A 22,460-nucleotide genomic window follows, 5' to 3' on the forward strand; every position below is an offset into this window, starting at 1 on the left:
AGCTTATAGACCTTCTAGGAAAGAACATATGAGCTCTGGCCGGTGTGGCTCAGTGGGTTGGGTGTCATCCCACAGAGCAAAGGGTCTCCAGTTCAGTCCCTGGTAGGGATGTATGCTTAGGTTGCAGGTTCGATCCCAGGATGGGTTCTGTGCAAGAGCCAACTCGTCAGTGTTTCTCTCTCACATCTGTGTTTCTCTGCCTCTGTTTCTCCCTCCTTTCCTTTCTCTCTGAAAAGAAATAAAACATTTATAAAAAAAGAACATAAGAGAAACTCTTCAGGGCTAAGGACTGGGCTAAGAGCTTTTATTCTTGACTCCGAAAATATAATCCATATGAGGAAAAATCGATAAATTGGAGCTCACCAAAATTAACAACCTTTTCTCTGGGGAAAAGCCTGTTGAAAGGATGAAGAGACAAGCTACGTAAATTGGAAAAAATATTTGCAAGCCACATATCCAACCAAGTCTTTGTATCTATACTCTATATAAAGAACTCTCAATACTCAATAGTAAAAAAAAAAATGTTGTATTAGAAAACAGACCAAAAACATAGACATTGGACTGAACATGACATACAAGTGGCAAATAAGCACCTCGAAAGCTGTTCAGCATCATCAGCCATGAGAGAAATGCACATTAAAACCACGAGACATCACCCCGCACCTGTCAGAATGGCTGACATGAAACAGTGATGCGCTAGCGCCGGATGCTGCCAAGGATGCGGAGATGCCGGATCACCCACACGTTGCTGGTAGGAATGTAAAATGGGCAGCTCTTCTGGAAGATAGCTTGGCAGTTCCTTTCAAAACTAAAAATGGATTTACGATAGGACTCAGCATTTGAATTCTTGGGCATGCGTCCCGGAGGAATGGAGAGTTATTTTTGTGGAAGGGTTTGCACACAAATAGTCATCGCAGGTTTAGTGATGCTAAGGACCGACTGGGACCCACTCTGATGTCGTCCAGCGGGTGATGGCTACATTGTGGTAACATCCACACGCAGGAGTACTACTCAGCAATGAAAAGGAAGGGGCCGTTGATATGGGGCCCAACAGCTCGTGTAAATAGACCTCAAGGAAATCGTGCTGAGTTGGAAAAGCCGCCTCACAAAGGTTACACACTGCATGATTCCAAATATGTGATATTTGTGAAATAATGGAATTGTAGCGAGGGAGAATGGATTACTGTATTTTTAGCACCATAAGTCGCGTCTAGGTATTAGAGGAGGAAAAAATAGGAAAACATTTTTGAAGCAAAAAATGTGGTAAAATATTTAACAACCTGTGACTCTGCTCCATCACCGCCCCTGCCCCCAGTGAGTCAGGTAAGCTACATTCGGACTATAAGACGCACCCTTCTTTTCCTCCCAAATTTGGGGGGGGGGGTAGTGCATCTTACAGTCTGAAAATTATGGTAGTAGTTGCCAGGGTTGGGGAGTGGGGAGAGAGGTGGCTGTGACTATGAAGAGAGAGCAGGAGGGAGGCCTGGTGAGGATGTATCTTGGTGGTGGTGCAGGTGGCTTTCAGGACTACACTGTGGTAAGTTGCATAGAGATACACACATACACATGCATGCACATGCATGCACACACAGGTGTGCATGTAAGCGGTGACATCTGAATACGGTCTTTGGATTGTCCTGGTGTCCGTTTCCTGGTTTCCATACTGTACTCAAGTTGTGTAAGAAGCTAATACTGGGAGGCTGGGTGGAGGGAGTGAGGGACGTCCCTGTATATTTTTCTGCAGTTTCCTGTGAATCAGTAGTTATTTCAGGATACAAAGTCTTGTAGAACAGTGGGTGTTTTAGACATGCATAGCCCACGTGAAGACTTTACAGATGTCAATGACCCCAATCAACAATGAGCCTGTAGATACCAAGCGGACGAAGCTTTTTGGGCCGGTGGAAATAAGTTCCCATAAAGCTAGAAACCCACTCTTGCTAGTAAATAAAATGATAAGTATTCCACGCTCAAATGCTTTTGTTGAGAGAATTCTTTGGTTAATGTCATCCCCTTGGGCTGCCACCAGGGATCAGTGGCTTCGGAAGAGCAGAGCTGCAAGTCAAGGTGAATGTTGCCTATTGACTGGATTCAGTTCTGCCCCCACGTCAAGGACAGAGGGAGGGACGGGGAACAGGCTGCAGGCAGTTCAGAGGAAAGTTTCTGGGAGGGGAAGGAAAGAGTACAAATATCCTGGCCCTGGCCGGTGTGGCTCAGTTGGTTGGAGCATTGTCCCGTACACCAAAAGGTGGAGGGTCCGATTCCCAGTCAGGGCACATAGTGAGGTTGTGGGTTCGATCCCTGGTGGGGGCACGTATGGGAGGCAGCCGGTTGATGTTTCTCTCCCACGTCGATGCTTCTCTCTCCCTTCCTCTTTCTCTAAAACCAATAAACATATTTTAAAAACACTGTATTTTCCTCACACATTGTTTACTTAGTCCAACTAATAGTCACTACTGATTGCCACTATTAACTAGTTCTATTGTGGTTGCTTAAAAATAACACTTGTGTAACAGAAAGGGAAATAGCACAGAGGAACATCAAATTTTCACACGCCCCTATTTTTTAGTTTAAAGCAGTAACAAGTGTATACTTACTTACGCATTATATTATTATTGCCCTGTTATTGCTGTGTCCCGGGCTGGCTCTCGGAAAGCTGGGCATCCTATGAGTAACTTCTTTTAACAATAGTGGGAGAAGCAAAAGTCAGTGCAGCCAGAACTCTTTTCCCGTGAGGTGGGGCGGGGCTGGGGAAGAGGGCCCATCCGCTCCTGTGTCTGTTTACTCCTTGTGACCCCACCGTGGGAGGTGCTGACCCCTCTGGGTTGTGCTTTTCCCTTAGTAAGGGAATGGTTTGCTTTTAGTTCCACATGTTCCCTTTATTCTTTTTTAAAATTCTCACCCAAGAATATGTTTCTTGTGTTTTGACAGAGAGAGAGATCAATGTGAGAGAGAAACATTGAGCATTTGCCTTCCACACACACCCCGACCGTGGATGGAACCCAAGCCCTTTGGGGTACAGATGATACTCCAACCACTGAGCCACCTGGCCAGGGTTCATTTTTTTTTCTTTTTGAGTGATCAGTACATGGCTCATACCTACCCAAGGCAGGAGTGAGAGTAAAGGCACATGACGCTAAAAAAACAAACCTGAAAAAAAATGGAAAAGACATTCTTTCTGGCACATAGGAAGAGGTGATATAAATACGTGTTGAACAGATGAAAGGTGAATGAGTAAAGACTATGCCGTGTTGCTCAGTTTTCCAGTCCAGCCGACTACATAGATGACCTCTAAAAAAAGTTAAAACGAGAACGCTTTGGGGTGTTTATCACGTTTCTTAGTTGACTCCCATTGATTATATGTGTAGTATATCATGTTTTCTGCTATTTTAGGCACCAGTTTCTTTCTGCATTCAAGATATCAGAGAAGTGAACTTGGCTTTGTGACAATGTTTCCACACAATCCAGAGTCAGGAAACCACACCCTTTCAAAACACACACTTGGGCGCGCACAGACTGAAGCTTAACTGGGTTTTTATGGGCTTTTTAAAGACGTGCCCAGCTTGTATACAGCTTTTCGTTTTTATGTAACACGCAGTCTCCAGTAGAAATATTAATCACATTTAAAATTAGGGCTTTTCAGAGAAACAAAGAATGCAGTTTTATCATATGTTTCTTTCCCAAATTTGTAAGATCTACAAATAGCCACATCCCACACTGGCCTCATAATGTCAGAGATAAGAAAGAACATCGGCTTTGACTATTCAGATCCCTGAAAGTTACAGCTAGAAAGGGTCTTGGAATTTAACCCACCCCTCTTGCCTCCCCACATCAGCCCCTCCCCATGGAACCCCCTTCTGCTGTGTCCATGAGAAAACTTTTGCCCTTGAAAATGGTTCCCAGATTATTCCACCATGTTCCACTTGATATTTTCACCATCTGTGTCCACACTTTGTTGACCAAAGAGAACATTGATTTCAGCGTTGGGTAGAATGTTAATGAACCTGAGGCTTTTCCTCAGCCCTTTCAGTTGCCCTGTCCAAAGGAGAAGGCAGGAGTGTGGGGAACAGGGCATCAAAAATACACCCCTCTCCCCACCCCAGAAGCTCTCTGGGGTCCCAGTTTCCGCTGCACCAGCCTCTGGCTCAGCAAAGCTGCTCCAACCAGCTGTACCACAGGGCAGCCTAAGCCCCCGTTCCCTATAGAGCTGTTTTCACATGTGCCATTTTCCAGTGATGTGGAATTCCCATTCAGATGCCCGTACTGAGTACAGGCCATACCTTGCATTGCTAAAAAAGTCAGCTTTTGTGTATGTTTATGTAGTACTCCTATAGCTTTAGCTCCAAATCAATTTGCCCTTGGCTATGTAACAAACCAGCCCAATACTTAAAAGTCAGTCAGGATCTTTGCGGGCTGGCCATTTGGGCTCCGATCAACCGAGTGGCCCTTTGGCTGGACTTGCCCAGGCTCCTGCGTACAGATGCAGCCAGTGTGCGGCTTGGCTGGGACCAGAGGGTCTAGAATTCCCACACTCGTTTGTCTGAGGACTGGCCGACTTTCATCCCGGGCATTTCATTTCCTGTCCACGTGACCTCTCCAGCAGGCTAGTCTGGGCTTCTTCCCGTGGTGGTCTCAGAGGTCTGCAGTGTCGCACTGCAAGGGGACATCCACACAGGGTGGCTAGGGTTCCTGATGGGTATTTATAGCCTACCTACCTTCGTGAACAGGAACGTTCATTTCTATGATAAAAAATTTCAAACATGCACCAACATTCAGACACACCCCAAAGTAGACAGAATAACACAATACATCTTCCAGAGGCCCATCACCTGGATTCACCAATTTTCAGTATTTCGCTGCATTTGCTACCTGTTTTTTCATTTTTTTCTTCACCAGGATATTTCAGAGCAACTCCCAAACATCTTGCTGTTTCAATTCCATTTGTTTCAGTTATGCATCTTTTATTTATTTTTTTAAATTTTTTTTATTGATTATGCTGTTACAGTTGTTCTATTCCCCCCCTTCATTCCCCTCCACCCTACCCCCTGTTCCCACCATTACCCCCCCTTTAGTTTATGACCATGTGTCTCAAGTCCTTTAGATTCTATATTTCCCATACTATTCTTGCCTCCCCTTCTATTTGCTATCTACTGTCTATGCTACTTATTTTCTGTACCTTCTCCCCCCTTCTCCTCCTCCCACTCCCCTGTTGCTAACCCTCCTTGAGATCTTCATTTCTATGTTTCCACTCCTGATCTAGCTGTCCTTTTAGTTTGCTTTCGTTTTAGGTGTGGTTGTTAATAACTGTGAGTTTGTTGTCCTTTCACTGTTCATGTTTCTTTAACTTCTTTTTCTTAGATAAGTCCCTTTAACATTTCATATAATAAGGGCTTGGTGATGATGAACTCCTTGAATTTGATCTTATCTGAGAAGCACTTTCTCTGTCCTTCCATTTTAAATGAAAGTTTTGCTGGATAGAGCAATCTTGGTTGTAGGTCTTTGGATTTCATGACTTGGAATACCTCTTTCCAGCCCCTTCTTGCCTGTAAGGTCTCTTTTGAGAAATTCGCTGACAGTCTGATGGGGACTCCTTTGTAGGTGACTGTCCCCGTGCTGCTTCTAGGATTCTCTCTTTCATTTTAATCTTGGCTAATATGATTATGATGTGCCTTGGTGTGTTCCTTCTTGGGTCCAACTTCTTTGGTAGTCTCTGAGCTTCCTGGATTTCCTGGAAGTCTATTTCCTTTGCCAGATTGGGGAAATTCTCCTTCATTATTTGTTCAAATAAGTTTTCCACTGGTGGCTGTGCCTTTCCCCCTTCTGGTACCCCTATAATTCGGATGTTGGAGCGTTTAAAGATGTCCTGGAGGTTCCTAAGATTCTCCTCATTTCTTTGAATTCTTGCTTCTTGACTCTTTTCTGTTTGGCCATTATTTGCTTTCTTCTGGTCCACTCCATTGATTTGAGTCCCAGTTTCCTTTTCATTGCTATTGGTTTCCTGTGCAATTCCATTCATTTCAATTAGTTTCACCTTCATATATTTGTCTAATTTGTGGGTATAATCAACCAGTTCTGTGAGGATCCTGATCACCAGTGTTTTAAACTGTCATCTGTGTCTGAGAGTTTTGCTATTTCTTCATCACTTAGATCTATGGGCTCTGAGGCTTTGAGATCTTCTTGTGCCATCTTTGGTCTGTTCGCGCCCTTTAAGTGTGAGAAGTGGCGCCTTGGACTCCCAGGTCGCTGGGTTGTGATGCTGTATGTGGGGGCGTGGTCAGAGCGGGGAAATGGCGACCCCCTCTGCTGTTTCTTGCTGCTGGGTGAGGAACTGTGCCTTAGGTGGTTCACCGAGGCCGGGCCACTCAGAGTCACTGGGCTATGACGCTGTATCTGGAGGTGGGGTCAGAGCAGGGAAATGGCGGCGCCCTCCACTGCAGCTTGCCTCAGGGACCCACCGGCCCCGGTCCAACCGCCCACTCCCTCGCCTGTTCGCCTGCGCACAAATGCGCGACCACAGTCAACACGCAGCCCCGCTCCCCTGCTGTCTCCCCCGCAGTCGTTCGCCTGGTCACTCGCTCAGTCGCTCACTAGGTCCAACCCTGCGCCGGGATTCCACGAGTCTGGATTCCACGTGCCTGAGTCCGTCTGACCGAGTTTTCCTGTGCAACCCCGCTCCACCAGCTGCTGATTTCGCCCCTTACCGGTCAGGCTGAAGAATTTGTTGTTAACAGACTTCCGAAAAGTTCAATTTTCTGTGTTCTGGCTGTGTTTTCTGTTGCTAATATTTAGTTGTCTCTAAACTTGATTGTGTGAGAAGTCACGGCACATCCACCTATGCCTCCATCTTGGCCTCAGTTATGCATCTTTTAAAAAGAGATGCCTTCCTAAGGTAGCCTCAATGCCATTATCACATCTTGGCATCATCTGATGCTCAGTCCATAATTCAGTTTCCCCAGTTGGTCCCAAAAATGTCCTTTTACAGTAGATTTGAAAAGGAAGCCATCCACATAACATCCGTAGCTGTCCCAACTTGCTTTTCTTTTCTTTCCTCTTTTCTATTGACTTGTTTTGAAAACTGGGTCAGTTTTCCCGGGTAGAACCTTCCATACTCTGTATTCATCCAATTGATTCTTTGTGGGCCCATTGACCGTCCATCTTCACCTGCTGGGCTTCTCTGTTTACAAAAGTTACTCCCAGACTCTGGTTTCATTCACGGGCTGCTTTGGGGGCTGGCATCTCTTGTAGGCAGCGCCGTGGGCTTCTGACTACATCATGTAAATGTTTGCTTGTCTGCTCCGGACAGCAACACCGATCAGTGGGTTGACCCCTGCCCGAGTCTGTTACTTCAGTAAGTGTTACGAGGCGGTGATTACCTCCTTCACTCATTCCTTCCAGATTTCTTAGCTGCAGTCCTGGGATAAGAACCCCTCTCTCATCAACCAGTGATTTAGTTACCTGAGGTAGAGTTCATATAAAATATAGGGTCCAACATAAATCATGCCCCCCTTTTCTAATTAACTAAATCATAAGTGTGTAATTCTGTAAACAATATCACACTCAAGCACACCACAGGACATTTTAGGTGAAATGTTCAAATTAAAACTATAAATTATTGCACCCCTGTTATTATCCTTCCAGCCACACCCCAGCAGGCTTTACTTCTGCTGGAAGCTGTCTGTTATTCCTTTTCATCCATCGCTTGCAGAATGAGGAGTTGCTACCCAGGTGATTTGTAGGACTGTTCAATAAATAGTTGTTTTGGGGTTTCTCTTGCTTACTCTTTTTTTTGGTTGTTATTATGAATTTATGGGTTTTAGATATTCAGTGAGTTTTAATCAACTGCATTTTCGAGGCTCAAATAGTTTCATCTTTGGCCAATGGAAACTGCTTGTTGGCTCCTGTACGTTTTGATCCATTATTCTTTGAAAACGTCTTTGCTTTCTCGCACAATACATCCCAGGATTAGTTCGTATATTTCTTGCTCCATTCCAGGCTGGAAATTAGCATATGGACGTGCTCATTACTACTGAGTTTTCATTCTTTCCAGTCCTTTTCAATGCAACTCTTGTTATTTGTTCTTCCAGTGTTTCTTTTGCAAATATGTTTATATTTTATTACCTCTAAAATGATTTTAAATATAAACATGTATTTGCTTCTTTTTAAGGGGAGTTTCACTAGCTTTACTATATTTTGTTTGTTTTAAAAGGCTATCATTATAGATGTTTAATCTCAAACACACACAGATACACAGAGCTAGAAAATATATTTCCATATAGTTCTTTTTCTTAGAGCTTCTTTAAAAAAATTAGTGACTTTTAAAACTTAGATTAGAATTGCAAAATTTTATCTTCTTTGATTTTATACAGTTTTCTCTTTTCTCTGAGATGGAAAATCTTGGTTCTTAACAATGTTAACATACATTCATATGTGTTGATGTGTTAACTAATATATATCTAGTATAAAAACTTATCAGCATTATTAGCATATACTAAAATACTCACATGTAATATTAACATTATTACTTTGAAATAGTTATATTTATATGTAACTTCGAAACTTTTATATATATAATATTACTAATATACATGGTTATATATTAATACTAATATATACTAAATATACCAATATATTTGTTAATACACATATATAACAGCTAATCATTATATATCAGTTATTAGACTAGTGAATATATGTTTATGTTTAATAAATATACACATACATATATGTAACAATTTCAAAGTAATAATGGTGATGTTGTTACTAACAGACCACTGAATGAAATTTAAGATTTGCATTGCTATTTTTCTTGGAATATACTTACACTAAGAACATACAGTCAAAGCACTTTGTGGAAATAATTCTTTACTCTGTGTGTTAGCTCACAAAATTACTGTGTATTTTCTTGCTTTGTTTTCGGGATTTACAGATTGCCTTTTTTCCTTGATTTCATTTAGTTTTTTAAAAATGTGTGATGCATTTTTCTGTCTCCAAAGTCAAAACTCTATCATGGAATATATCTAGAAAAGTGTTACATTATCAGTGTGTTCTCCGTCTTCTAAAGGGAACTCCCGTTGTTTGTTCTTAGTTGTTCTTCTGATGTTTCTTTTCCATATATAAAAATATACACGTAAAATACACGCACGCACCTAAAAAATACATGTAAAACACACACATACACATGCATATAGATACATATACACACGTATACAAATATGTATACGTGTGTATATGCATATATGTATACACATATAAAGTACACATCCATATAAAATACATGTTCTGTGTACTTTAATCCATATAAAATATGAATATATATGTATATAAAAACATATACACATATAAAATACATATAAGTGCATTTTACTCCCTTTAAAAAATATTTAAACTATAAATATATATTTACTTCTTTTTAAATGAAGTTTTACTAGCTTTTCTATATTTTGTTTAAAAGACTGTTATTATAAATATTTTATCACAAATACACACACAGATGCACAAACATTGTAAAAAGAAAAGCAAACATAGTTTCAGGGACTGGACCATTCAACTTTTAAGGAATCAATCTCTCTTTCTCTCTCTCTCTTTCTCATCCAATGAGTATGGTGAGGTCTGTCATCTGGGAAGACAGTTATCAAACTAAACCGGGGTTGATAGATCTCTTCTGATTTCCACGTATTGTTTGAGGCTGAGAAAATATCCACAGAAGCCCTTTCCCAAAGATGAGTCTTAGGAAATAAGTAATTTAACATACTAAGACCTGTCAAAGTCCAGTTGTACCTTGGATTTTGTGATTTACACTCTGCCTCATTCATATTCATGTTCACAAACTTGAACTTCAGAAAAGTCTAGAGGCGCAAAATTAACATGCCCACAAGAGTTTTCATAAGAGTTGGAAAGGAGGCGGCATTGGCAAGATTGGAAGAACATGAGAGGAATTAGACTTAAAATTTGGCAGAACTTGAAGCAGTTTAGATAATATTGTAACAATGTTAGGGGTTTTTTTTGTTTTGTTTTGTTTTTAACAAACTCTACCATAGTTATCATGTAGGATGTTAACTTTAGGAAAAGCTGGGTGAAGGGATACAGGGACTTTTTGTACTATGTTTGCAACTTTTTTGCAAGGCTAAAATTATGCCAAAGTAAATTTCATTGAACACATATGCACAGAGCCAACTCCAAACACTCACAATGCATTCAACACAAAAAAGATACTTAAAGGAGTTCAGCAAATCAGTGAGAGAAATAACCTGACAGAAAAAAGGGGAAATGAAATAAGCAAGCAAGTGACATACTAGTTTTATCTACCAGCAGGGGGAAAGTATAACAAACTAATATTATCAACTGTTCATATGTGTGTGGGGAACAAGGGTAAGTTGACCTGGTATTCTTGGAGAGCAAGTTGATAGTATGAGTTAAAAAATGTTTATTTTCAATAAGCATAGAACCTTAGCCTCCAAAATCCCTTTTTGGATATCTCTCCTAGAGAAATACTTGCGCACGTGCACAAGAAAGGTGCAAATAAGTATTTTCTTTGCAACATTATAACATCAACATCATCTTAAACGACAGTGTATCCATACGACAGTGTATCCATTTTATGGAATACTAGCTAGCGATTTTCAAATGATGAGGTAGATTTGCATTATTTAACATAACCTTCAAGACAAAAATATTGTGTGAAAAAATAATTGTAAAATAATAAATATAGTCTATTTGTGTTTTTAAAGCATATATTCCTATATATCTGGACATCTCTCTCCCCCCATATAGATGTGTAAATATACAGAAACTGATCTGGAAATATACTCCCTGTGTGTCTGTACCTTACAAAGATCTTCCTTATTGATCGTTATGTGACTTTACTGGCGAAGGAAAACTCTGAATCAATTTCTAGAATTTTTAATTTCCACCTCCTCTGCCGCCATCTTGGCTCCCTGAGTTATAGAATTTTTCAACGATGGCAAAGAGTGAAATTAGTATTGCTTACATTTTTTTTGTTACAATGGCTTGATAAAGTTCTCTTCATTCTAGTATTTTGTATATCTTCTCTTTTCTGTAACATAATCCAGATGGTCTTGTGTTCTACCACAGTATTAGACTTCCCCTTTGCATTGCATGCATAAACTCCTAACTTGTACTGGAAATAATGTAAAAGTGCTTTTCTAGGGATATTTTTGGTAATGGAAACACATACATATAAAACATAAAACATATAAAATGTGGGTGTGGATCTAACTGCTCATTTGGTCAAGGCTGTTTAATAAATGGTTCATTCTGAGACAAAGATTTTGCACACACAGTGGTTTTTTTTTTTTTTTTTCATTCTGAGCCGCAGACACCAAAAATCCCACAGGAAGTTGTTTTTGAGTGTTGTGGTTTCCAGTTTCCCGTTTCGTTTGCATTAAATGATCAGATAAGATAAAACTGTGCAGCTGAAAGAGATTCTTGGTTAAACTTTATTTTAACTCAGGATGAGAATCTCAGAGTTGCTGTATTTCTTCCCATTTGAAAGTCCAGAGGAACTGTAACGACTTTCATATGTAAGCATTAAAATTGTGGTATAATTTGAACTTTTTTTTGTGCGTTCAGTGGATAAACTCTTTGTTGCTAAAGGGGCATACTCTTGAGATATGCTTTATGCTTGCTATTTAAAAAAAGATTTTATTTATTTATTTGTAGAGAGAGGGGCAGGAGGGGAGAAAGAAAAGGAGAGAAATATTGCTGTGTGAGAGAAATATCCATTGGTTGCCTTTCTGACACCCCCAACTAGGGACCTGGCTGGCAACCCAGGCATGTGCCATGACTGGGAATCGAACTGGCAATCTTTGGTTCACAGAAGGACATCCAATCACACCAGTCAGGGCAATGCTTGCCACTTTTTATGAAAGCATCTCCCCCAAAATAAACCCAAGGAATGGAGCTGTGTTTTTAGTGTTGGACAACAGTGTTTCACCATTATTTTTTCCAAATGATAAAAACTTTCTCTGTCTCTTCAGAGCAAAGGAAACACATAAAACATACATGTTTTCGTTTAATTTAGATGCAAATACCAATGAAAAATTTAAAAAGGATATTATTCAGTGAAATGTTTTTATTCACGTAATTTTTATATCTTTGTATTCTCAAGGTGGAATTTTTGGCTTGCTTTCATTATTTTGTCAACTATGGTAAAAGTAAAATAAATTATAAAACTAATTAAATATAGTAAATCTTCGACAAATCAGTGCAATCTAGTATTTAAATTACATACGTGAGACTGGATGGAATATGACAAATGAGAAAAAAAAGGAAAGGTTTCAGTGGATTTGTAGATAATGTCTCTGGTGCAGGCCCTATTAAAGACAGCAAGTACACCCAGGTCTAGGCAGGTTATGCCAATTGCAAGTCTTATTATGGTAAGACAATAAAAATAACATAGTCCTGGCTGGTGTAGCTCAGTGGATTGAGCGCGGCTTGCAAACCAAGGGGTTGCCTATTCGATTTCCAGTCAGGGCACATGCCTGGGTTGCAGGCCAGGTCCTCGGTAGGGGCCACATGAGAGGCAACCACACATTGATGTTTCTCTCCCTCTCTTTCCCCCTTCCTTCCTTCTCTCTAAAAATAAATAAATAAAATCTTTGAAAAAAAATAATGTGAAAGGTCCTCCATAGCTACCTTTTAAAATAAAAGTCAAATTTATTTTTAAAAATAGCATTTGCTCATAAGGAAATTTTCATGAGTTCTTGTAAGAATAAATAAAACTTTGTCTAAAACCAAAAACTACACACATGACTTTTTTGAAAAGGACTTTAGCCCTGGCTGGTGTAGCTCAGTGGAGTGAGTGCCCGCCTGAAAACCAGACCTGTGCTTGGATTCCTGGTCAGGGCACATGCCTGGGTTGCAGGCCAGTTCCCAGTGGGGGACACAGGAGAGGCAACTATACATTGATATTTTTCTCCCTCTCTCCTTCCCTTCCCCTCTAAAGATAAATGAATAAAATATTTTCTTAAAAAAGTGATTTTAACCATTTCTATGCAAGGGGGAAAAGAAAAAGAAGGCTTTGATTTGCAGAATGCTTTTTTCTAGGTCAGGTAGCTTCAGGTTGCAAAATATATGGCACTTTGAAAATCTTAACTGCTATTGATGTATGATATACAGATTAGTTGGTTAACTTTGATCTTTTCATACCGTTGAATTCTAAGAGAAAACCATCTATTAAAACAATGTTTATGATTTTTAAAAAAATTTTGTGTACCTTTTGTGGTTCTGTGCTAGGTATTTTAAGGATGTTATCATTTAACGTTACTAAGAATTTCTGACAGGTGTGGAGAACCTTAAAAGTGTAGGATAACGTTTCTTGCATATTTCTCTGCCCAGGATGAGCTGGAGGAACTGGGGCTGGAATTTGCAAGGCAGCCAGATCCCTTCACTAGCCCATAAGAATGTCAGCATTTTTGATGCCAAAAAAATATTTGTAAGATCTGGCTAGTTGGGCTGGAGAAAGAGACTTCGGATCTATCTTGAAGCCTAATGTGGGTGAGCCAAGATACCACAGGGTCTCTTGGGTATTTCTCAGAGTGCTTGGCCGGAATGCCCGTGACCTCGTTAGCAGTTTTAGTTAGGTCAGTCGGTTTGTCGAGAACGAGTGCAACTATTTTTGACCTTGATAGGAGCTCCTGAAGAGATGAAAGCCAAGACGCCCTTTGCAGAAAAAACGCACTCTGCCTGGGGGCGGGGAGGGGGTGGCGGGGGCAGGGCCCAAGCACGTGGTGCAACTGTGACCATCGTTATCTACCAAGTTAAGGAAGGGTGGTCAGGTATTTGTAGGAGCTGCCCTGCAGTGTGGAGCTAATCCAGCGTAGCTGGTGGAGGACAAAGTGGGCAAGCCTGATAGAAGTCAAAAGGGAGTGGGCACAGGGACTTGCTCCTAGGGGGCGATTTCCGCCGGACCCTTTCAGAAAACAAAACAAACAGGAAGATTCCCCCACCAGCGGAAATTCAGCCTTACAAAGTTACTTCGGAAACCGGTCTTCCTTCCGCAGTGGGGGGTCGTATCCCGGGAGGAAGCGGGCCGGGGCCGCTCGGCTCGCCCCGCCCCCACCGTGGCCCCGCCCCCACCCAGCTGGGCATGCTCAGTGGGCCGGGCCGGGCTAGGCCGGCAGGTTTGCGTGGCTGTCTGCAGTTACCGGCGCCGGCTCTTCTCTCACAAACCGCGTTCCTTCTCCGCGACTCGTTCCAGGGAAGTTACGTGCTGAACACGGCTTCCGAGGAGCCGCCGAGCGGGCTGGGTAGACGGCCGGAGGCCCCCGGTGCTGCCGAGGGGCGAGTGGGCGAGGCCGACGTGGCCGGGCAGCGAAAGCTTTGGGAGAACAAGCGAGTGGCCACACTCGGCGGGAGGCGCCGGCCGGACGCGCCCCTTGGAGAAGACCCGGGCGGGGCGGGCGGGCGGGCGTTCCCCGGACTTTTGTCCGAGTTGAGTCCCCTCCCCGTGGGCTGGGCCTCTCCGGCCTCCCCCGCCCCCAGCCCCGCTCGCTCCCGGGAGATGTTTATCTGGGCAGTGGCGTGAGGAGCCGGCGGGCTCGGGGTGCGGTGTTTCGGGTTCGAGGAGCCTCGCGCGGCGCCGGAGAGAGACAAGATGTCTGCCAGAGCCGCGGCCGCCAAGGTGAGCGCCTCCGCGGCCGCCAGGGCGCATCCCGAGCGAACGCGGCCGCCCGCCGGCGTCGGGCCCGCGCCCCGCCCTCCTCCCCGCGGGCGGCTGCCTGGGGGCGGCGGTGCGGGTGGGCAGTGCGGGCCCGAGGGGGGGTGGCTGCGGGCGCGCAGAACCGCCGTCCCGGGCAGGTGCATCGCGGCCGGCGGCGGCGCCGGGCTCTGGCTCGCGGCCGGCGGGGACGCGCAACAGGTCCTGCGCCGGGAAAGTCGGCGTCGGGAGTGGGTCGCACGGCCCCGGACGCGAGCCTGCGGTGGGCCGGAGGTGGGGGTTTGGGGTGCCACCTCCAGCTTTAGCCGGTGGCTGCTGTGTGTGGAGGAGTGGTTGGTCCCGGCGAAACCTTGTAGTTTCGATCTGATGTCACTCTTCGTGGAATGCGCGAGCCAGCGATAAGACATTGATACAGTAAAACGCTCAGCTTGTGTAGTAGGTCGGATATTTTTTCCACTCTGTATTATTTATTTAAGGCAACATTGAAAAAAAGGTCAGCCCCCTTAACACTTTTTAATAGTTTAACTTGAATTAAACTTTTCGAAAGTAATACAAAGTGCCCCTACAAGTGGACAATAAGATAAACTCTTAAAAGTGGACCTTAACCAAGATCTGTGGCTTCAGCAAAAAAGTAGCACTATTTCCTATCAGAGTTCCTATGTGCTTTAAAGTGTTAATGTCGTTTTCTCAGTGCTTTGAAACCTACTAGTGTATTACATAAAAAAGATGTAATGTAGAACTTCAGTTGAAGTTCTAAAAGTCAGTTAAAATCCTCTACTTTTGCAGATTTTAATTCTTATCATAGAGTAGCACTTGTCCTTTTTAGCAATTAGAGTGATGCAGAAATGCGAAGAGTAAAAATCTCCCCCTTTAAAAATCCATTACTTGAATCATTTTCGAAGTACTTAAACACATCGGGGTTTTTATGTATTTATTTTTCTGTTTGAACTGTTTATTGGTAGTATCTGGGAGCAGGCACGCGCTCTCAGAGTAGTTCTGTGTAGTGAATTCTTTTAAGGAATGTAGTATTCTCTCTTTTAAAAGACTTGCATTTGTACCTTTTTGACTTTACGTTGCTGAAAAACCAAAGATAAAACTTGATCCAGAGACTTAAAAAAAAAAAAAGTCCAATATTTTGCTTCGGTTTTAAAAGAGGCTCATATTATTTCGCTTTTCTGGGGCTTCCTTTCCCAGGAAGAGAGGCTTTGTCTCCCTGTGGCCCAGAACGTCGTTTTGTGCCTAAATTGTGATCTCCCTCACTTGGTAGCCAAGACAGCACACTTTTAAAAAGATTGTTCCAAGACTGGAGAGAAGTGAATTTTCAATGGATTGCCATAGTAAGGTGATTTAGAAGGAGTAATCCTTTTTCTCCTGCATTATGGTGTTGAGATTTTATGCTATAGTGAAAAGCATCACGAGTACTGTGAGGGCACTTGTATTTTTAAATATTTATGAGTAAGATGTGAGTAGAAAAGCTTATTATTTTGAATGCTGTGTTATGAGGCCTTTGCTAAATCTTACGTAGAGCAAAGCAGGCCATAGAAATGTAGGTGAAAGGGAATAATATTCAACCATCTGTTTTCAAGTCACATTTAACTTTTAAGGTGGTTAAAGTGCTTACAAAGAGGCAGGCTTCTTTCCTTAATACTTTACATATGATGCTTTTGTTAACCTCACCCTCACTTTAAAAAATAGGACATTAATTTGGCAGCTTGCTGTTTTGTATTTTGCCTGATGGTTTGTAGAACTCTCCTCTAAGCTAATACCTGTGGTTGTGTGTTCTTTGTGATGGTTGAATAGCTTTCTGTCCCGTGAATATGCTGTAGATCATCTCTGCCTAACTTGTTCCTAGGGTTTTGGTATTGTAGTAAGTAGCATAACGTTTTTGTATTTATGTATTTATATTATATATTATATGTCTAGTTCTTAAAAATGGAATTCCTGGATCAGAGGGTATGTACATTTAAAGTTCTGATAAATACCAGTGCATTTTTCTCCAAAAAGGTTGTAACCTAGCAATAAATATGACAATTAGTGGTAAATTACCTGAATTTTAAAGAAGGTCATAAAATAAACCCTGGATAAATGAGATGAGATCATACATTCGCTGGATGGGGAGAGTCACTATTGTAGAATATACCAATTTTCCCTGAGTTGATGTGTAAATGTAATACAATTTCAAATAGAATTCCAGTGTTGCCTTATAGAAAACTTGATATATTGATGAGAAAGCTTATCTGATAAGAAATCATATACATGAAATTTGAAAGCGTATAGAGCCTAAATTAATAAAACTGAAAGCAGTCTGCTAGTTCAGCAGCAGACAGTGGAACCAAAGGGTCCAGAAACATCTGTGTATTTATGAGCTTCCAGTGATTGTGGTTGTCAGCGCTTCTTGTGTGTCAGGTATTGTTCTAAGAGCTTACCACGAATGAACCGATTTAATTCTCGCGGTAACCCATGAAGGGAGAGATGCTGTTATTCCCACTTTCTGGATGGGAAAACGGAAACACAGATATGAAAGTACCATATCCAAATTCATTTAAACAGCAAGAGGGAAAAACAGGGATGTATGGTGAAAATAACCTAGATTAGAGAGAGAGAGGATAGGCTTTTCAGTAAACAGTGCTGGGACTCGTGGTTAATTTGTTTTGTTTTGTTTTGTCTAAGTTTATGCCTCAGGCCCCCCCCAAAAAATGCAAATAAAATTTGAAAAAGAGCGAATAAGGCAAATCATAGAGTACTTAGAAGACAGTATAGGACACTTTTAAAAAATACCTACCTGAGTTGGAAAGAGCTTCTCTATATGTAATTAGCTTAAGAAGTAATAAAGGAAACTGTCCTCGTGTGAATGATATACACCTAACTTTGTGAGCACCAATACTCGTGTACCTGGCATAAAATTACTCAAAAATTGAAATCAGGAACCTGAGGGTGGTTCTCTGTCTCACCGGAGAATTGTTAATTACATAAGAAAATGGTATGAATAATTATTAGGAACATTTTCATTGGTTGAATCATGGAAAGTGGCTGAAGGAAGTTGTAGTGGCTTCAGGATTTTCAAGCTGTTTCACTTTGGGGGAAGCAATAAATTAAAATTATACTATTATGTATGTTTATTAGATTTTCTGGTTAGATGTTTTCATTATGTCTCAGGGACCATGTCTTTTTCCCTGTGATTACCTGTAAAATTCTAGCCTAGTTTACTATGAAAATTATTTAAATCACTTCTTAGGAATCTATATATTGTGTCACCTAAGGCACAATAGATTTTTTAAAAATAGCTAAACATTTGAAAGGTAACTGTAGAAATTACATATTTTGCCATGTTTAATGTGCGCCCCCATGTTTTGTATGCATTGTACACAAAAACGGGGAAAAAACGTGCACTTTATACACGTAGGTAATATACAGTAGGTAAATAAAACTAATTGAAAATTAATCTTTATAGGAATTGTGTCTGAGTGGCTGTTGTAATGTAGCTTTTATTCTTATAGTTACTGATCAATGCCTATTTGTTTCATATTGGTTTAAAGGTAAACTAAAAACTGTGCTTTATGTAATGGGCTTCCACCTTCAGTGGGCTTTACTGTAGTGCATTTTTCTGGACCTGTTGTGTTTATACAATAATTACTACGCACTAGAACTGTATTTATAGTATTGAAGGCAAAAGGCTTTTAACTTATGTTAGCCTGTTTCGCATTTTAGACATTCATGGTTGAAACTGTAACTTATGCTCTTGGCTGATTATCTGGACCACAGTTACAGCCCTTAAGTTTGTTTGAGGACAGCTCTGTTGGATAGCCAGCTGCTTTTGAGGTCACACACAGCCTTCTTTGCAGGTCGTATAGTGGTGCAGATCGTACTGCAGAGTTGGGACAGACTGTGATGCCCCCCGCCTGTCTCTCTGAAATACTGATGTTTTCATGTTAGGGACTTGCAGACTTTTATTTCGTGTTCAAGAAAGATTATGCTGCCCATTGATTTAGCTCTCAGCAAGCAATAGAGGTCAGCCATCCATACCAACAAATGAAGAGGTTGAAACCAGTCTGTAACTTTGAGGGCTATAATACAGCGTATATAGCACTGTTTCCTGTTTGGTTTGAAGGACAAAGATTACAGTAGTTTCACTTATTTTTTCAGTCCTGGAAACAATGCACTGGTTCTGACTTTTACTTGCTCTTTAATCTTTTTTTCTATTTAGAGACCAAATGTAAACTCAGTACAGTTCTAAGAATAAAACTGAGTATAAATAAGACAGATCACTATGCTGCTAAGGAAATTGGCTTTAAAAATAATAATTTTGGTGGAAAATTGGGAAGCGTAATGAATTACACTATATTTTTGGACATAACCCTGACACGATAGAAGTTCAGTCTTCCGAAAGACTGTGAGTCTGGCTGTCCCTTCGAGTGTAGCACCTGCCACCCACCCCTGACAGCCCTGCACCCCCTCACGTGCTCAGGCACTCAGGGACCCAGCATTGAGCACTGACCAAGCACTGGGGTGACTGAGGACAAGTGAGGGGACTGAGCAAAGTTATTTTTTACTTCTAGAGTTCTTGATCAAATGCTAAATAAGATTAAAAGATAGTTTATGTCTTGTGTGACATTTCCAAAATATTTGACTGGAACATACTCTGAGTCTCTGAGTTTTGAAAGGCACTCTTAAAGCTTACTAGTTTAACAATTTCGAATCTTAAAAGATTCGAAGGAGGAGAGAGACATTAGGGTAGTTTACTGTTTTTTAAATGGATCTAAAATGGGGGTGTTTCAGAATGGCATTTGTCATGTAAGGCAGCAACAAAAATAGGCCTTTTGCCTTCTCTGACCTAGAGTGCTTCTTCATTTATTTATTGCAGAGAAGAGTGGCTTCAGGTTGCTCCTTTATGGGTTAGCCAGGTGCTTTATTTCCATTCCTTCTTAAACAGATAAATTCTTAATAATGAGAAGGGTGTGGTGAACACATGGGTAGGAAATTTCATTTTACATCCCAAAAGTGGATGAAAACAGTTGACTCTGAATGATCAACTGTACCACAGAGGCACTACTTTAAAACATCAGAAAACCAATGTTGCCAAAATTTTTCCCGTGAAACACACCATTTGAGATTCGATAACAACGCCCTGGCTGTTGTGTATGTTGTGTGAAGTACTGAATCTCACATGGCCCTTAACTTCAGGATGCATCCAAAGATGAGTTCTTACTAGTTTGAGTTACACCTGTCAGTTACTGTATCAGAATCACCTACTCTCACTAGGAGACTGCTGGCAAGTGAAAGAGTTGACTGATGAAAGACTTCAGTCATTCTCGTGCCCAGAAGGGAGGTGAAAACAGGAGCTAACAGTACTTTCTATAGGTATTTATAAGGGCATAAGATTAGCATATGTACCGTTATTAATTTGCTGAAATTTCTTTGTTTAGTTTTCTTAATAGCATACATTCCCAAGGAGTGAAAGTTCATTTTTTTTCTTGGTTATCCTAAGAATTTTCACTCTCTTGGAATTGTCAGTAGTAATCTGGTAGGGGTGTCCACTTGCGGCCCAACACAAAATCGTAAAGTTACTTACAACATTATGAGATTTTTTATGTGATTACGTGTCGCAGTGTCTTTATCTTCCAGTGGGGCCCAGAGACATCAAAAGGATGGACACCCCTGCAGGGTTGTACCATTTCTGGTGACTGAATTCAACTTATTTTATGATTAGCTCTCTTAAATTCAGGACATAATTATCAAATCTAGAAGGATATCAGTAGTGACTAATTTTTTTGGTTAGCTCAACAAACATTAATGGAGCACATTTTGCCCTAGATGTGGTCCACATTATGGTCCTCCTTAATAGCACTGCATGCTGATGACTTGTGGTTGGGAAGGTGGTGGAATGACAGCTAAAGCCTGGGCTTGCTGTAACAGTTGCTTTTCTGCATATTTTTTTGTTAATTGAAAAGTGCTTTCATTAAATCTGGATTCATCCACATGTTTTGTAAAAGGATCTCCATAGGAGAAAAGACTAAGAACTATAGAGTAATTAGAATTTACTTACATAGTTACAACTCCTTGAATAAACTGATGTGGAAAATACACAGTCTGCTAGCTGTTAACTGTTTACCTAGGGTGTAACAAGCTGTGAAATGCCTAACAGTTTGGAGTTTTTTCTCAACAGATATTTATTGCAAACCTGGTACATACCAGGCACCGTTTCAGATGCTGGAGATAGAGCCTTGTACACGTGTCTGCACTCCTGGAGCATTTGAATGGTGCAGGCGGAGAGCGACAAGTAGAGTGCTGTATGTGATGCTAAATGCTAGGCTCCCTACCGTGCCAGTTCTAGATCATGTCCTTCTGCCAAAGACGACAATGATCTTGTTTTCTGCGGTGCCCACTTTGTAGCTTTTCTTTATAATTTCACCACTTAATTATGCATTCCATAAGCACTGTAGTTTTGCCTGGGAACTTTACGCATAAAGGAACTGTGTAGCATTGGTTCTGTTGTATACGGCTGCTTTGGCTGAGCATTGTGTTAGATGATTGATGATGTGGGTAGCTATAGTTCATTTGTTTTCATTGTATTCAGGGATGAAATTCCCAGTAATCCATTGGATGAGGGCTTATTGCCAGATTGGCTGGGAAAAAATAGTTTGAATTAGACTTACGTGGTTTGGGGAGAAAATGCTGTGTGCCTCCGTCTGAGGGGCAGGAGTAGATGAGCATGTTCATTAGTTATAGGGGTACTCAGAACTGTGTGAAAGGTAATAGGCTGCTTCTGGTATTCACCTTGAACAGCCGGTTTTAGTTTTGAGGGCAGTTTATGACTAAGGTCTTAAAGTCTATCATTTGTATGCATCCATATTATTTGACCGATCAGACCAGTAAAAGCCACAGTCAGACAAAATACATGCTTTGGACAAAAAAGCAAGTGAAAACAAGTCTACTTTTCAAAGTATAATTGTGGGAAATCTTTCCCTTTGTGTCATGTAAAGGAGTGTTGGAAGATTTATTTACTAGTTGTTTTGTTTTTGACAGTGCTGTTAGAATGTTTAAACAAACAGACCTGTATTTTGATGCTGTAGTGCCTGTACAATCAGAAGATGGTGCCCGTGGCAGATAGATTCAAGCTCTTGTAACAATGAGTAATGTGTCAGTAATAAATAATGGCTGTATGATATTGGACACTGATTTTGTGGCAAGCACTAAGCTAAGTGTTTGTGTGTCATTTCATTTAATGTCCCCTGGGTTAGGTACTACTGGTATCTCTGTTTAATTGGTGAGGAATATGAGGTTAAATTCACCTGCTCCTGTCCACACGCTTCATCATTCCCATGTGCATATGCCTAGATGTGCTTGTGTTCTAAAGGAGTGTCGGGGAGCTGCCTGTGGAATGGGGTTGGGTGAGTCTTTGACCAGACCCAGCAGCATGAATCATAAAGTGCGGAGAGAGTGCCCTGGCGGTCAGAGAGTGCGAGCTGGGCTGGAGGAAGTGGCTGTTGCTCAACTCCAGCTGATCGTTGGTGACTAGGAAGACAGGCCAGATCTGCCAGTTTTTTAAAGCAGGCTGTCAGTCCGGATTTTTATGTAGATTACCTTGACTTAAATGCTGTCAGCTGATTTTATTCTTTTCTATCTTTTCATTGTGAGATGCAATACCTATATAAAAGTACACAAAACAAACACACTTGAATGAATTACTGTAAAGCGAACACCCATGTAAACACCATCCAGGCCAAACAGTAGAAGATTGCCCGCATCTCAGAAGCTCCCCCCACCACTTGCCTCTTCCCAGTAACAT

General features: G+C 41.4%; 1 protein-coding gene across 9 annotated transcripts in view; it reads left to right on the forward strand.

Moving 5' to 3' along the window:
- The window catches only part of TJP1 (tight junction protein 1), a 208,384-nt gene that overhangs the window by 113,062 nt on the left and 72,862 nt on the right, over positions 1 to 22,460 (forward strand). The window contains exon 1 of one of the 9 annotated variants that reach the window (XM_053658952.1): positions 14,109 to 14,638. The exons of the other annotated variants lie outside the window; for them this stretch is intronic. Within the exon in view, the coding sequence (XP_053514927.1) occupies positions 14,612 to 14,638 (27 nt within the window). The 5' untranslated portion in view covers positions 14,109 to 14,611. Of the gene's footprint in view, positions 1 to 14,108; positions 14,639 to 22,460 lie in introns of those variants that run through there. 9 annotated transcript variants of the gene reach the window in all.

Source organism: Artibeus jamaicensis, unplaced genomic scaffold (assembly GCF_021234435.1).
Source record: "Artibeus jamaicensis isolate MK-2021 breed Jamaican fruit bat unplaced genomic scaffold, CSHL_Jam_final scaffold_612, whole genome shotgun sequence".
Classification (NCBI taxonomy): Eukaryota; Metazoa; Chordata; class Mammalia; order Chiroptera; family Phyllostomidae; genus Artibeus; species Artibeus jamaicensis.